Genomic DNA, 16075 nt, shown 5'->3' with positions numbered 1-16075 from the left:
ATGCAGAGGTTTCTAGAGAGGATTTCTGGAGGTTGTGGTCTAAACAGAGTCTGAAACAGTGTTCCTGGTTTACTACGTACAGAAGTAATAGGGCTACCAGCCAGAAAGAAGTGACAGCAGTAAAGAAGGTGCCTGCAGTCACCTCGGCTGGGGGTATGGGAGTGGTGAACAGAAACAGTTCAGCTCTATGGAGCCACAGGGCTGTGAAGCAGACAAGCTGGCAGGAAACAAATCAGCATGGCTCTCAGTGATGGGGCAATGCTTAAGTGTTTTAAGACAGAAACCAACATTGCTTTTTTAAAAATTAACATTTATTAATTTTCATTTCATTTGAATGTCAGAGACAGAGACAGATGGAGAGAGACCTTCCATCTGATGGTTCACTCCCTAAATGCCTACAGTAGCCAGGGCTCAGCCAGGAGCCCAGAACTCAATTAAGGTCTCCCATGTGGGTGGTCAGGGACCCAAGTGCTTAAGCCATCACCTGCTGCAACCCAGGAAGCTGGATTGGAAGCAGAGTAGCCAAGACTCAAACCCAGGCACTCTGATATGGGATGCAGGTGTGCCAAGCAATGACAACAACTATGCCACAGTCCCAGCATTGCTCTACAGTCCAGAAAAATCACTTTGGAGACTGTGAGAAGTGTGGATCCAAGACAAGAAGCTGGATTCAAGGAAGAGAGGCTTGCCACAAGTTCCTGGAGAAACAAGAGGCCAGGTTGTTTTAACTAGGTAATCCATTTCCAAAGCCCAGCATCTCCAAGTACAGTACTGACCTCGGGCAGTCGCCTGGTAAGCTGGGTACCAGCTAGGCAGTGGAAGGAAAAGCTTCCCTCAAACACCCCATTCCCCCACTGAAAGAGAAGTACAACCAAGACCAGGGAGGTGCCTCTGTGGCAAGGGGCAGAGCTCAGCCCGGCATCCAGGCCATCACCAGCCTGGTGCTCTGAAGTCACCGGGCACTTTTCCCAAGTGCTCAGCGTGATGTTAACTCTGAATCCCAGGAGGTAAGAGCTTTTACCAGGGTCACAGAATGACCAGCCACGAATAGCCCTAGTGGCTCCTGGACCCAATTCCATGCCCTAAATACCAGATCACAAAAACCTGTTGTATAAAAATAGTTCAATGAAAATCTAAAATAAAATGGGTCATTTGCTCTCAAAAAGCAAACCAGCACAGTATTTCAGGAAAATGTCATGAACTTGAATGAAACTGTAATTTGGGAAGTTGTAAAAATATGGCTGCACAATTCCAAGGGCGACGCCTGTCACGTGCGCCTGAACCAGGCTCCGCCCTGCCGCTGTGCCTGGCTTGGTTTGTTGGAGGCTGCGTGTGGGTGAGACCAGAGTGAGAGGTCAGCTGCATCGGATGGGCTATTTAACAGCTGATCTGTTGGGTCCAGTGCCTAAGAAGTTAACTTCTAGCTTTGAGATGGTTTCTGGTAATTGTAGGTAATTTAAAATATAATTGCAATTTAGTTGGAAAAAAAAAACCCTCTCTGTTTGCAGTGTTTATGCTCACCGCTCTAATTTAAGGTCTAGAATGTCGGAGGCACTGCTCTTCAACACACGCCCGTTTTGCATGTTCCTGATTTTACCACCGATGATTATAAAAACAGCCTCAGCAAACCTCAGCCTGAACTGCAAGAGGGACGCACAGAGCGTGTGTATGAAGTTGCATGCTGCTGGAAGGTTCGCCATGGAGCATGTTAATCATTATCAGATAGATGAAGAAAACCACAAGGCTCCGAAACGCAAAATCCCCTCAGAAGCTCCGCTTGCTCTTGTTTATAACAAGGCCACTTGATTTGATTCTGCTTTTCCAAAGAAGGATAACTATTGGTTGAGCTCAGTGTGGTCTCTGCATGCAGGCTTAGTCGAGGAATAATTACACGAGGCTGCTTGGGGTGGGCCATGGCACAGAGCTTCCCTCTGGGTCATGTGTTATAAACTGTTCCCCGCTAAGCCAGAGCACCTACAGCTTACGGAAATTTCTTACCACACCAAGATGGAGTGTTTTAAATGTACTGGCATTTTAGGATCTATTACGTGTGGATTTACAGAGAATTTTAAAAACTGTCCAACATATGAATAGGACAGCTACTCACTTTTGGCAGCTCAGCAATTATTCAGTTTGCAAAGCACCACTGGCAGCCCAATCCACTGCTCAGTCCCATCACCTGGCATTTGGTCTCCCATTGCCAGCTTGCAGGTCTTCACAGAACGAAGCTTAGGACTGAAGCGGCACTGTGTCTTCATGGCAACGACTTCAGGTTAGCACCAGCATTGAAAATCACATCTGGAATCTGAGAACTGTGCGTTTGGGCAGGGGAGGGGGGTGTCTAGGATTTGCAGCCCTGGTATCCAAAGCTGGCCTTCAGAAACAAACCTACACTAACGCTGATCAACAAAGAATGCTACTTAAGATAGTGAAGACTGTAAGCTGAGAAATCTTTCCAAAGAAGCTTAGTTAAAAGAATCGGAAAATAAAAGCCAATTAATTTGGCTTTGCTGGTGTTCAGCAAGAAAACATACTCTCTCTCTGTCTCTCTCTGGTTAATAAAATTACATATTCTATTTTTAAAATTCAAATACTACAAAAGTGAAAATTAAATTTTTTTCCAACCTCAAATCTCTGCCCCAGCCCTCCAGGCTCCATCTTTAGCCCTTGTGATCAGTTTTTCATGTGCTGTGATCTGTGCATCACTCAGTTATGTCTGCCTATCACACACACACACACAAACACACACACATACACATACACACACACACAGTGGTGGGCCCAGAAGGTCTACATGGGAAGGGCTTAGTGCTGTAATTTGACTGGATGTGGGTAAAGTTCCATGAAGCTGCATTTGCTGGCATTTTATGTATGAGAATATATAAATTTGAGCACTAAAAGAACAACAGGCCGGCGCCATGGCTCACTTGGCTAATCCTCCGCCTGCGGCACTGGCACACCGGGTTCTATCCCTGGTTGGGGCGCCGGATACTGTCCCGGTTGCTCCTCTTCCAGTCCAGCTCTCTGCTGTGGCCCGGGAAGGCAGTGGAGGATGGCCCAAGTCCTTGGGTCCCTGCACCCGCATGGGAGACCGGGAGGAAGTACCCAGCTCCTGGCTTTGGATCGGTGCAGCGCCCACCATGGTGGCCATTAGAGAAGTGAACCAACGGAGGGAAGACCTTTCTCTCTTTCTCTCACTGGCTATAACTCTCTCTCTCTGTCTCTCTCTCTCACTGTCTAACTCTGCCTGGCAAAAAAAAAAAAAAAAAAAAAAAAAAAAAAAAAAAAAACACACACAAGAAAAACAACAATAAATTATGTATCATTGAAAAATAGGAACTCATGAATCCATAGCAGTAATAGATGGTAAATGATACAAAGAAGTGGAGACAATGGGAGTCCTACACTGCAGTGAAATGCCACCATTGACTGTTGACTGGGGAAGGAAGCTGGCACTGGAAGGCCATTATTTTGCAACCATGAGAATAAAGACTGGGTGAGAGGAGATGCAGCAGTGGATGCCACCTGTTTGGGGAAATGCTGATGAGAACTGCATATCTGCATCATCTCAATGCTTAGTAGTTCTAAAAGTGGGGGGAGGAGGGGAGAAACCCAGTAATTATTTTTTGAAGATTTATTTATTTATTTGAAAGGCAGAGATACGGAGAGACAGAGGCAGAGAGAGAGAGAGAGAGGCAGGCCTTTCTTCTGCTGGTTGACTCCCCATATGGCCCCAATGGCTGGAGGTGCACCAATCCAAAGCCAGGAGCCAGAAGCTTCTTCTGGGTCTCCCATGTGGGTGCAGGGGCCCAAGGACTTGGGCCATCGTCCACTGCTTTCCCAGGCCATAGCAGAGAGCTGGATGGGAAGTGGAGCATCTGGGACTCGAACTGGCACCCATATGGGATGCCAGCAACACAAGCAGCAGCTTTGGATTTACCTGCTACACCACAGAACCATCTCCCCCCAGCCCCGCCCCCCTGCCCAGTAATTCTATAGTTGAGAATTTGGACGACATGTGACCAAGTCATTTTAGTCAACATTACCAATGAGGAACAGACATGATACACTGAGAAGGACACAAAGTCACTTCTGCCATTCTCTGGTCTCAAAGGCATGCTACCTTTAGTCTGATCACAAGGAAATATCGGATATCTAAAATGAAGTATATTTTTCAGGTAACAGTGGTCGAGTGGGGGAGGTGGTGATAAGGATGATCTTCTTCAAAAATGACAATGTCATAACAGATGAAGAAAGTGGAAATGTTCCAGATCAAACGACATTCAAGACACACACCACCAGGTGCAACACTCGTCCCTAGACCTGACTGTGTTGTGGAAAAAACAAACAGTATTGCAAAGGAGATCATTAGACCAATGGCCAGAATTGAAACCCGTATAGATCAGACTAAAAGCCCATCGTAGGGCTGAGTCCACTGCTTCTGTCCAGCAAACACAGCAGGCCCCACTCCCGCTGAGTTGGGATGGGTCAGCCACAGCCAGCTTTGTCCCCACACAGCAACTTTTCTGGCCACAGAACCAGGAGGTAGGAAAGCGCTGGTGCACGGTGGGTTGTTTCTGATGCTGAAAGAAGGGGCTGTTTTTAGGTCTGCTTCAGGACTTGGAGTTTTAGACTATGTCAGTGACACGGGCCAAAGAGTGAGGCTGTCATAGAAACTGCTACAGAAATCTCTCTCTGGCCCCTTCTGATCAGCTTGTGCTAATTTCATAGAAAACTGCATCTTGGCCTCCTTTACCCTAAGTTCATTTTAAAGCCAAATTAGCTTCAATCAAGGAAAGGACAGTGCATGGCCAATCTCGATGGCTAATAGTTGTTTGGTGCATAACGATGAATGAATGAATGAACGAACAAGGGAAATTCGAGGAATACTCTCACAAGGAAGATTTCTAGTATGGTGGGTGAAAAGACAACAAAAAGAAATTTGCTTCCTAGTTTAGCTCTCAATGGAGGTGAGAATAATATAGTTATTTCCTGCATTTGCATCCAAATTTAAAATGCCTTTCTATTTGAACCGGTATCAAGTCTGAGAATATGAAACAGTAAATAGAAAAAAGTCCTGTAAAGGACACATGGCAGTTGACACTCTCATCAGATAGATGAGAATGGAAAAGTAAAACTATAACATCAGAAAATTATAAGGACTATACGCTTGAGTAGAACCTTGAGATAAACGGGCATGTGACAAAAATACAAGGCAGAAGTTGACAAGCATTAGGAAAACTAAATAAAGGGCTAGGGAAGCAGAATCTGTAATTCAGTTTGGTAGAGACAAGGGAAACCGAGTCAAATCTCATCAAGCCTTTGGGATTACCTTCCTGCTTGGGATGCAGGAAGAAGCCAAGGTGTGGACAAGGGGCTAGCGGCACTGGTTAATATCCACAGCAAGGTCCTGTTGGCTCTAGAGAGGCAGTAGCATGGGGAGAGCTACTATTCTCCAGCTCAAGGATTTGGGACATTTGGAAACTGGTTTACAAAACCAAGAAAAAGTTTAAGGAGAGGAGTTAATGTTTCTCACAAAAGAACAAGCATATAAATGTTTTTGCACTAAGGCAAACCATCCTACAAGGCTTATTGGCCATCCTGAATATCCAGCAACCACTGTTATTCTTCTATTAGCACTCTAGGTTCATGCTGGAGAGATAATCCTCCCCCCACTGATTGTACTGTGCATTCCAGATGCTTACCATGTAGTAGGAGAGATCAGTGGTTATACTGGATGGGCAGGTAGGTGGATGGATAGATGGGTGGGTGGGTGGATGGAGGATTTATGGGTGGGTTGGTGGGTGTGTAGGTGGATGGAAGGGTGGACGGATGGTGGATAAGTGGATAGAAGTTTCCAGCCCCCTCTAGCTAGGCCAATGAAGCAACTTTCTTTCTGAGATTCAGATCTTGCGTAAAATGTAGACTAAAAAATGTCAGGATCAGGTTCATTCTTGCAGAGACATTCTAATGAGAGACAATTCATTGTTGCCATGGTTTCTGTCCTCTTCAAGCCAGGTGCTTTAGGTTTTCCTTATATTCTAAGAACTGTCATATATCCTTCCAATAAATTCTGCCTCTGCTTAAGTTATCCAAGGTTCATTTCTCCTGCTTATGAACAAGCACCATGACAGACACACATTTTCCAGCTTTCCCGTATGGAATACACCAATTATTATCCCCAAATATGGGCTTGGTAATAAGAAGGTTAGTGGAAGTTTGTGGATTTTTTTCTACTTTTGTTCCCATGTGTCTCTGATCTCACAAAATACACTCATGAGTAGGAACTTGTGGAGTTGAAATAAGAAATGTCAGTGCTTTGCATTCCCCTGAAAGAACCCTTTATTATTGCATCTAAAAGTACCTATTGTTCAATAGATGTGAAACTTGCATGTATTTATGTTAAGAAATAACTTACTTCTAGATTAATTTCAAAGGGAGAATTGTAATTTGCCAATTTCCAAAACTCTACTTTAGCCACCACTGATTTCCCTAGATTTTCATGTCCAATCAGGAGTAGCCTGAAGCTGGAACAGGGTCCCACTTTTACTTCTTGTATTTCATGTAGCTACATAAGAAACAAATCTAAACAAGTTCTAGCACCACCCCTTCCCCAAAAATATGGTTTAAACACCAGGTTTTCTTTTTTTTTCTTTTTTTTTTCTTTAGCAGCCTAATTACTTTCTATAGAAAAGCCTATAGAAAAAGATTGTTTGCTACTTTGTGTTCAACCAACTATTTTTAAAGTCATTCAAAATATCCAGTCAGAATTTTTAGTTTTTGCCATGATTTTAGTACCTAATATAGTTCCAAGCACCTAAAGTATGTCTGAGAAATGGTAGTTCAATTCAAGAACAAAGAAATGCTTTGGTTTTCTTTTTTTTTTTTTTTTTTTTTTTTTGACAGGCAGAGTTAGACAGTGAGAGAGAGGCAGAGAAAAAGGTCTTCCTTCTGTTAGTTCACCCCCCAAATGGCCGCTACGGCCAGTGCTCTGTGCCGATCCGAAGCCAGGAACCAGGTGCTTCCTCCTGGTCTCCCATGCGGGTGCAGGCCCAAGCACTTGGGCCACAGCAGAGAGCTGGACTGGAAGAGGAGCAACCGGGACAGACCGGTGCCGCAACTGGGACTAGAACCTGGAGTACCGGTGCCACAGGCGGAGGATTAGCCTAGTGAGCCCCGGCGCCGGCCAGGAATGCTTTGTTTTTAATTGTGGGGCGATTTTGGTTGAATCATTGCTAAGAGATGGTTAAAGAGAATCTACTGCATGGCCATTTTCAAAGAACACTCAGATGCCACAGCAAACAGCCATTTTTGATGCTTCCATAAACTCCATGAAAGTTTTGAGTCCTTAAAAATGGTCCCATTATAGACTGAAAGCTTTAATTGCTGCCTGGGATAACCTTGTGGAGGGATTTATACTCCAAAGGTCTCCCTCCTCCAGCACCGCCCCCCTTGCTCTCAGCACCGCGTAGAAAGAGTAGACTTCATCAGATGTCTCAGACACTCTGGTTTACAACTGGGGTCACGTCCTGACAAACCCAGTGCAAGTGGAAAATGTTGTAGGGGTGGGTATTTGGCCTGGCTGCTAAGATGTCAGCATCCCAGTGTCCCAGCTTGATCTACACCTGCTTCTGGCTGACCTGACAGGCAGTGGGGATGGCTCAAGTAATGGGTTCCTGTCACCCACATGGGAGACCCGGATTGAGTTCCCAGCTCTCAGCTCCCAGCTTCAGTTTCAGCGCATCTCTGGCCATTGAGGGTATTTGGAGAATGAACCAGCAAATAGAAACACACACACACTCTCTCTCTCTCTGTTTCTCTAGTAACTAAACAATTTTTTTAATAAACAGAAAGAAAATGTCTTAAGTCAAAAAAGCATGAAATACACTTGACCTACCTTAGCAACCCAGCGCGCTGCAGAGCGTTGCAGTTGCAGGGCTGACCGGGAGCCTCAGTGCCACACTGCCCAGCAGCTGGAGAGATCACACTGCCTCTCACCAGCCCGGAAAAGATCGAAATTCTACAGAATGTGTGCCACTTTCACGCCACTGAAAAGCAGGACAATCCTACAGTGAACCATCCTAAGCCGGGGATGTCTGAACAGCTTCATAGCTTCCTTCCCTTCCCGTTTCTCTCACTGCCTGGTTTTTCCTGAAGAGCAGTCAAATGCCTGTCTCTGCTTCCGATTCTAGTGACGCCAAATCATGGTGAGAATATGCTGCTAATCCGAACAGAGATGTATTGGGAAGGTTACCGTGAAGCGCACTGCCAACGATTGTGAAGTGTCACCAAGTGTGTGGATGATGGCACGGGAGATATTCTCACTGTATACCAGTAGCACAGACCGATGACAACCGTCCCCACGGCCTTCCACGCAGACATCAGCTACCCCGAATTCTTTCCACGGTCCCCTCTGATAGGCACTGCTGTGACCCACACTTCCAAAGGGGAAGAAAGTAAGAGTCATGACAAATAACCTGAGCAGAGTCAGATAATCCGTGCGTGACAAGTGATTTGGGCGCTATCCTGAAAGGCCTCACAGGGCTCATAAACGTCCCAAAATAGTATGAAAAGAAAATGGCGACGTCCATGTCACTTCCTGTTCGTCAGCACTGGTGGGATAAAGCCTAAGTGTTCACTTCAGAAATGACTGATGCTCATTAAGGTTCACCCTGAGATCTAAACCAGATTACTTTAAAAAAAAAAAAAAAAAACACACACACAAAAATCCAAGGTCAGACACATCGACTCCATTGTTAATCACCAACACCCAACCAAGCACCGTCATCCCAGCCAGAAAGACGGAGCAATGTTGTGAAAAGAGTATTTTAGTTCTAGACGAAGTTGAAATTCAGAGTGTGTCAAGAGCCCACAGCCCACAGCCCACTCTCAGACAGAAACCCCGAGTGCCTTTGCTAAGGGACCAGACGGAACAGCTTCGCAGGCTGTCAACATCCGTGCTCTTGAGCAGCCCGGGGGCTGAGAGCTCACTGAGGTTATCACCGCTCTTTCCGAGCCTATTTTTATGCTCAGTCTGGCCTACCTCTCAGGGTAATCATCTCCAGAGTTCACTTCCCAACCAGAAAAGCAGCTTTGCACTAATGCAACTCAACGAAAGCCAGGATGCACGCTCAGGGGTTCCGTCTCCAAACAGATCCAATTTTTAAAAGGGCAGTCGACCTGGGGAAGAACGATTAGAGAAGAAATCCATGCAGTGAGCGAAATAAGCCCGACACAAAAGGACAACGACGAGGCACCTGGCCTAACTGAATGTGTAGAGACCGGAAGTAGGACAGTGGTTGCCGGAGGCTGGGAGGAGGATGGGGAGCTGTGGTTTCACAGGTAGACTTTCTGGGTAGTGTAACGAGAAAGTTCTGATGGTTGCACAACAGTGTGAATGCACTTACCGCCCCTGAAATGTATGCGGGGCTTCAAAAAAGCTCATGAGAAACGGAAATGATAATGGAAATGTTCTATGAGCTTTCTCAAGTCTCCTAACGCACTTTACATTTTATGTTGTGCATACGTCACCACAACGATTACAAAGAGAGAGAAATTCATTGCTTTTCTTACAACTCTTAAAGAGTGTCAATGAGACCCTAACCCACGCATGTGCACTCCGACCATGCATTCTTTTAACCCACTCCCGAGTTTTCTCAAAACCTACACTCACCCACATCCCTGTCCTCCAAATCCACTCCCAAAATTTGTAAAACCCTTCTCTGGCCACTACGTTAGGTCCCCCTCGGCTCCTTTCCTTGTAAGTCGTATCATTTCAGCACGAGAGACAGAACGTCATCTAGGGGAAGGGCAACAAAACGAGCGAGTCCCTCTGGAGCAGGCAGGAGAAAGACAAGGCTGGAAATAGTCACGCACAGCAATTCCCATTCCGTCACCCGCCATCCGTCAAGTGCTTCTCTAATCATCGAGATTTGTGAACTGCGTCCACCTTATCCACTGACCCTCACGACTTCTCAATCTTCTTTCAGATCACAACGTGGCCCCTGGCTTATCGCAGGTCCATTAGAGTGTTTAGAGCGGTCGTCATCAACATGGCCTGGACATTAGAATAACCCGGGGAGCTTTTAGAAATCCAAGCCGCAACTCGTACCCACTGTATCAGTGGGGCCCAGGGGTGGGGATCCAGATGGCGGAGAGGCCTTAGAGGCCCAATGTGCGCCTAAGCTTAACGATCAGTGTTTTAGGGAAACCCATCTTTGGAGTTTAATGTGCTCATCAATCACGCAGAGATCTTGTTAAAAGTTCTGATTCTGACTCAGGAGGTCTGGGGGAGACCCCAGATGCTGCCGCATTTCTAACGAGCACCAAGGTGAGGCTAAACTGGCTGTCCCCAGGCCCCACTGTGAACAGGGAGGCTGGAGGGAAGGAGAGGCCTTCTAATTTCCTCTCTTAATGGAGCATTTATTTACAAGAACACGCAGCCTGGGATGGCGAAGTCACGACTGGGCCTTGCAGCACAGCAGGCCTGGAAGATGGCCTGCGGTGCAGCTGCAGCGGCTTGGGGACCCTCACTCGCCCCAGCTGCAGGCGCTCCCTGTGCTGACTGAATGGCTCTGCCTCTGCTCCCAGGCTAGTTGAGGTGGGGCTCTAACTCTGCACTTCAACCCCAGGACTTTGAGTGAGCCTCTCACTCCTCGACCTCTCAGGGTCGTTATGTGTCACAGGAATTCCAATGTCCGCTATTCCCTGGGTTAGCGTGAGCACTGAATGAGACAATCCCGCACAGCGCTGCCAGGAGGCCCGCCCTCATACACACCTGTCTTTATTCCTGCCCCGGTTGCCAGGGAAGAAGCATCTTGCTGGTTCTCTACCTTGAGGGTCTGCTTATAGCTTCGGCTGACTGCTGACTTCACTCTGTGCACTTTTTACCTCTGTCCCCATTACCAGCTGGTTACTCTCCTTACAAGTTCAAGTTTCCATTCCTCAGAAGTGAATTTTATCAGTTCAATCGGTCACCATCCACTCTGGGCTATCCGAGTAGGACTCTTGTCTCTTGACGTCCTTTCTGTGGGAGACCACGGTGAACACATGGCGTGGCTTCCCTTGGTTACGGTTTGACTTAGACGAGGCTTCCGTGTAACATAAACTGTGTATCCACAGGTCCCAAAGACTGATGATGACATGGCAGGCAATCTGGGGCTCCTTAGCAGACAGCAATGTGAGCACCTGGCTTGACCCGCCCAGGGCGCTCAGCAAATATTTACGGACACTCACTGCAGGCCCATCCCCGAGGCCTGGGACCATCCGTATTTCTTGGTTCCAGACCAGAAGGGCAGAGCATGGACAGTCCCATTCTCGCTCACAAGGATGGTAAAAGAAGAATCCAGGAATTCAGCTCTGACTACTGCTCTGGTTTTGAATGAATTTTGTGATCATAAATGCTACTCCCAAAGGGACGAGTATAGCCACTCCAAAGCTCAGAACTAGCTAAGGGGATAACAGCTAACAACGTGTGCTTAGCCTACACCAGGCATTGTTTGAGTGCTCTATGCACCTTAACTCATGTGCTCCTCACAACAACCCCACTCCGTAGGGACTGTTATTATTCCCATTTGGTAAACAGAGATTCCAAGTTTCAAGAGGTTAAAACACGGCCAAGTTACAAAGCTGGGAAGTGGCAGAGCCCGAGCCCAGGCTGGAGGGCCTGCTGTAGAGCCGTGCACTCTCTGCACTGCACCGTAACCCAGCCAGGGCCTGCCCAGACACGCAGAGGCACAGTCTCTGCACTGACACAGACCTACCTTGGCTTCTGCAGAGGCACCGGCAAATGTCAACGTCCTCATGTGTACCCGATAGAAACATGCACAATTCTCCGCCTTCTCGAAGGGACCTAGAAGGATATTAAAAGGGAAACTTCCAATCCCTCTAGTTCATGTTAAAACAAAACTAACTCCAAAACTTCAGTGTTATTATTGGTAACCTATCACATTTAAAAATTTTTTTTTGTTTTTTTTTTTTGTTTGTTTGTTTGTTTTTGCATATGAGGGGACTTAAAAAAAAATCTGTGGAAAGTGCACATTATTTTAAAAAAAACTATGCATGGATTTCAAAATTTTTTGCACCAAAATAAATACAGCTTTTACTTTCACTTTTGAAGCATTCTCATATGAACCACAGGGACTTTCTGGGTTGCCTGGAATCTGAAGTTCCTTTGCATCTTTGGGAAGGATCCACTGTGCACGTTCCCAAAAGCCAGATCTTGCTTGCCCTCTCCTCTTGTCAGTCCGACCAGGTCAGACATGTGACCTGGACTTTCGCTACTTAGACACCCCTGCCTCAAACCTGAACAGCAATAAGCAAGGTGAATGAGGCCCCGATCCTGAGGAGACAGTTTAAAAGCAGCAAGGCCAGCTGTATAGGCATCGGTACCAGCGGCAGCTAGGGCACTACCGCCATGGACTGATGTTGGGTGTGACTCTGGCTCGGCCACTGTGGCATTTCCTAGGGCTACCATAGCGAAGTGTCTGTCGCAAGCTGGTGACTTCAGACAACAGGAATTTACTCCTTCACAGTGCTAGAGGCTCAAAGTCTGAAATCAAGGAATGGGCTCAGCCATGCTCCCTCCCAAGGCTGCAGAGAACAATCGTTTATCGTCCCTTCCGGCTTCTGGTGGGCGCTGGCAGGGCTTGCCAGTTCCTGATTTGTGGCAGAAACTCCAGTTTCTGCCTCCATTTTAACATGCTCCTCTTCTCTGGGGCTCCTCCAGTGGCTCGGGGCAGAAATCTCTGTTCTTTTCTCTTGAAAGATACCAGATGCTGGATTGGGAACCCCATAATCCAGGATGACTGCATTTTAACTTGATTGCATCTGCAGAGACCCATTTTCCAATACGGCCACCTTCACAGGTGTCAGCGGTTAGGGCTTCAACGTATCTTGCAGGGGGATACAGTTCAACCCACAGCCTCGAGGTCCCATCTTATTTTCTGGTTCATCCCACTGCTCTTGAGGGCCTCCCAGTATTCTTCGTAAAAACTCTTCCTACTTAAATCAGCAGAATTGGTTTTGCTGCTTGCAACTGTAAACCTGATTTGTCTTATTTCTCACTTTTTTTTTTTTTTTTTTTTACCTCCTATCAGAGAGCTTCCATTCATACACAGCTCACTAGGGATGAGCAGCACAGTGACTTTCTGACCACAAAAACTGATCTGCTTCAAGAACAAGGCGAAGTTTCCCACCCCACCCCCTGGATCAAACAGATGGAGGAGGATACGGCTCAGCCCATGTTGAAGGGCTCATGCTGACCAGTCCCAAGCCCCATTACCGAAATGCCAGCAGAACCTTTTGATTTCCTAAATTATGAGCTTGTTCGCAAGCAGCATCTCACGCTGGAACAGAAGTTGACTAACTTTTGCCCTTAGCCAACAGACGGTGTGAGGCCTGCTTCAATGAAAAGGACCACACTGCTTGCATCAGATCTCAGCGATGCTGCCCCAGTCTGTCTAATTTTCATCAACTCAGTCAGCACCAAAGAGGCTAACCAGCAATTCAATTGTGTTTGCTCTAAAGTTTCCAAGGCCTCATCAATGCTAATAGGAACAATAACACTAAGAAAGAGTTGCAGAGGAAACAAAGCATTATAGGGTTCTAAGAAACATGGTAATAAAAGACAGGCCGGATTAAAAAACAACAACAAATCTATGACATTGACTTCAAGGAAATAACAACACGTTTGAATTTTTTTGAATAAATCGACTTCACAAATGGCTGTAAAGAGAAGAGCAGCAGGGTTACTTTGTGAATTGGTCTGCTCGGATTCCTTCCATGGCTTGCCCCTTGCCAACTTCATGGAACTGTGGCAGGGCTAGGGACCACAGAAGCGCAGACCTGCCTGAAACGCTCTCTGCCATCACTTGTATAGAGTCTGCTTCAGATGAAGTGTTCAGAAACGTCTCCAAGAGTTTTGGCATGAGCAACTGAAGAAATGGGTTTGTGGGTTTCTCTGATGCAGTGGCTACATGAGAGGCACAGATTCAGAAATGGAGCGGAAGACAGGAGTGCAGTTCTAGGCACAGTGAGATGGTGATGCCTATTGGAGATCCATGGAAAAAGCTACGTGAGTCTGAAGTGAGGGCCAGACATATCTGGAGTCATGAGAGTGTAAAGGACATTGCACGAAGCTGGTGCAATCACCTCAGACGTCAGTCTGTACAGAGAAGTCCACGGGCTGGACCCTTGGGCAGGCTGATGTTCAGTGGGGGAGGAGGTGAGGAGGAACCGGGGAGAACAATAGGAAGGAAGAGCAAACAAGGAAGGATGAGAACCAAAAGACCTCCAAGTGAGAGGAAAATCCCAATGCACCAGCATTTCAAGAAAGAAACAAGAGTTATTGGATCAAGTATGGAGACAGGCCAACTAAGATCAGGACCAACAAGTTACTGGATTTGGCTACAAGGAAGTCATCGGAGTGGGTTCAAGAAAGAGTGGGAGTACACTGGAAAGACAGGTGGAGAGAGCCCTTTCAAGGAGTTTATTGTACACAGCAATCAAGAGGTGGAGTAAAGGCTGTGGGGATGAGAGAGAACTTTCCGTGGAGATGGATGGACGGCAGTGTGCTTGCCTGCTATCAAAATAATCCATCTCGGGGGAAATTCTGATGATGCAAGTTAGGAGAGGGGATAGTTGGGTAACAATATTCTTGAGCAGGGATGAGGAGGTGGTGTCTGGAGCAGAAGTACAGGCGATGGCCTCGGGTAAACATGGATAATTTATCCATTGTAATGGGAAGGCAGGCAGAGCATAAAGGTCGAAATGCAAATAGGTGGGTAGAAGGGACCACAGGATCTTGTCTAAACCCCATTCTGATTGCATCTGTTTTCTCCGTGAAATAGGATGCAGATCCATCAGCTGCACGTGAGAATGAGGGGAGAGGTCTGTGAGGTCTGGAGAGAGAAAAGGATGTGAAGTAGATGCCTAGAGAACGGGCTGGCATGAGGCAGTGCAGCAGAACCCCTGGACAGCACGTAGGGCAGGCAAGGGGCAGCTGGCCATCTTCCTGCTGTGGGTCCTGAGCATGGTCACGAAGGAGATGATGTCCACAGTGAGCAGAAACGTAGAAGCGGGCTGAGTTATTAAGATGGGAGACACAGAAGCAAACCCAGGGCCACAATTCAAATACGAAAAGTGCCCAAAACCTTAAAGACAAGAAACAAACAAAATCCAAGCTCTATGTGTAATTTGACATATTCTAAGAAATAAAAAGGAGATTTTAGAACTTAAAATGAATATGACTCTAGTGATCTTGTCTAACTCCTTCATTTTACGTTAAAAAATCAAGGCCTTACAAGATGAGATGACTTTCCCATGATCACACACCTAGCTGGTGGCAGCCATGCATCTAGACAGCTCCTGTCCTGATCCTCATTTATCAGCAGGGTACAGAGACATTTCAGGCTGCTCCTTTCTCCTTCATTGCATGAAAGGCCTTCCTTTCTCTTCATCCTGAACCTTGCCTCATCAGTTCTCTTCTATGATAAAGTCCCCTTTCGTCCGCCTGAGTGACCCAGATCCCTCCCTCCCACTGGCCTGGCCCTGTGTGTACTTCATCGAGGCTGATGCATTAGGCTGGCTCAAGAGCCCAGTTTTAGCTAAGTGTGAACTGGGCTTCACTTGAGAGAAACAAACAGGGGATCATCTTACTGGAAGTCCACAGTTCATTCTCTCAGACTCCCCAAACAGCACCATGGCTCTCAGGTGCCAGTGTAAGGTCATGGAACTGTTGGCCCAGCTTTTCTTCTGGCCAGAGGGAAGCTCAAGCCCCAGACTGAATGTGCTCCTTGGACCCACAAATGTCAAGCCATTGCATTAAGAAGAAAATAGACTTGAACCACAAGCTTCGGGATCGTCTGCAGCCTGTGCCCCATCTGAACATCATTTGAACACAACTGGTTAAACTTCTTCAAATGATGGCTTTTGTTATCTATAAAATTAAGACTAAACCAGAGATCAAGGAATTTCAACTGGAAGCTATATCCTGTCTCCAGTCCCCCATCTTGGTGTAATTTAAGTGAGTTACAGGGCCCTTTAAATTCACTTATTTAAAACAGATACTCATCCA

General features: G+C 46.6%; 1 protein-coding gene across 15 annotated transcripts in view; it reads right to left on the bottom strand.

Annotated features, from left to right (window-relative positions):
* LOC103351297 (uncharacterized) overlaps positions 1 to 16075 on the bottom strand; it is a 260758-nt gene that overhangs the window by 95051 nt on the left and 149632 nt on the right. For 8 of the 15 annotated variants that reach the window (XR_007910251.2, XR_011380707.1, XR_011380706.1 and 5 more), the window contains one exon: positions 11763 to 11851. The exons of 4 other annotated variants lie outside the window; for them this stretch is intronic. Coding sequence is in view for 4 of the 11 variants with exons in the window: in XM_070053648.1 (XP_069909749.1) it covers positions 11763 to 11851 (89 nt within the window). In the remaining 7 variants the exon portion in view is untranslated. Of the gene's footprint in view, positions 1 to 9043; positions 9181 to 11762; positions 11852 to 16075 lie in introns of all 15 variants that reach the window. 3 more of the 15 variants (XR_011380713.1, XM_070053649.1, XM_070053650.1) reach the window with 1 other exon arrangement.

The sequence above is a fragment of the Oryctolagus cuniculus genome, chromosome 12 (genome assembly GCF_964237555.1).
Source record: "Oryctolagus cuniculus chromosome 12, mOryCun1.1, whole genome shotgun sequence".
Taxonomy (NCBI): Eukaryota; Metazoa; Chordata; class Mammalia; order Lagomorpha; family Leporidae; genus Oryctolagus; species Oryctolagus cuniculus.
This window is presented reverse-complemented; position numbering and strand designations above follow the sequence as displayed.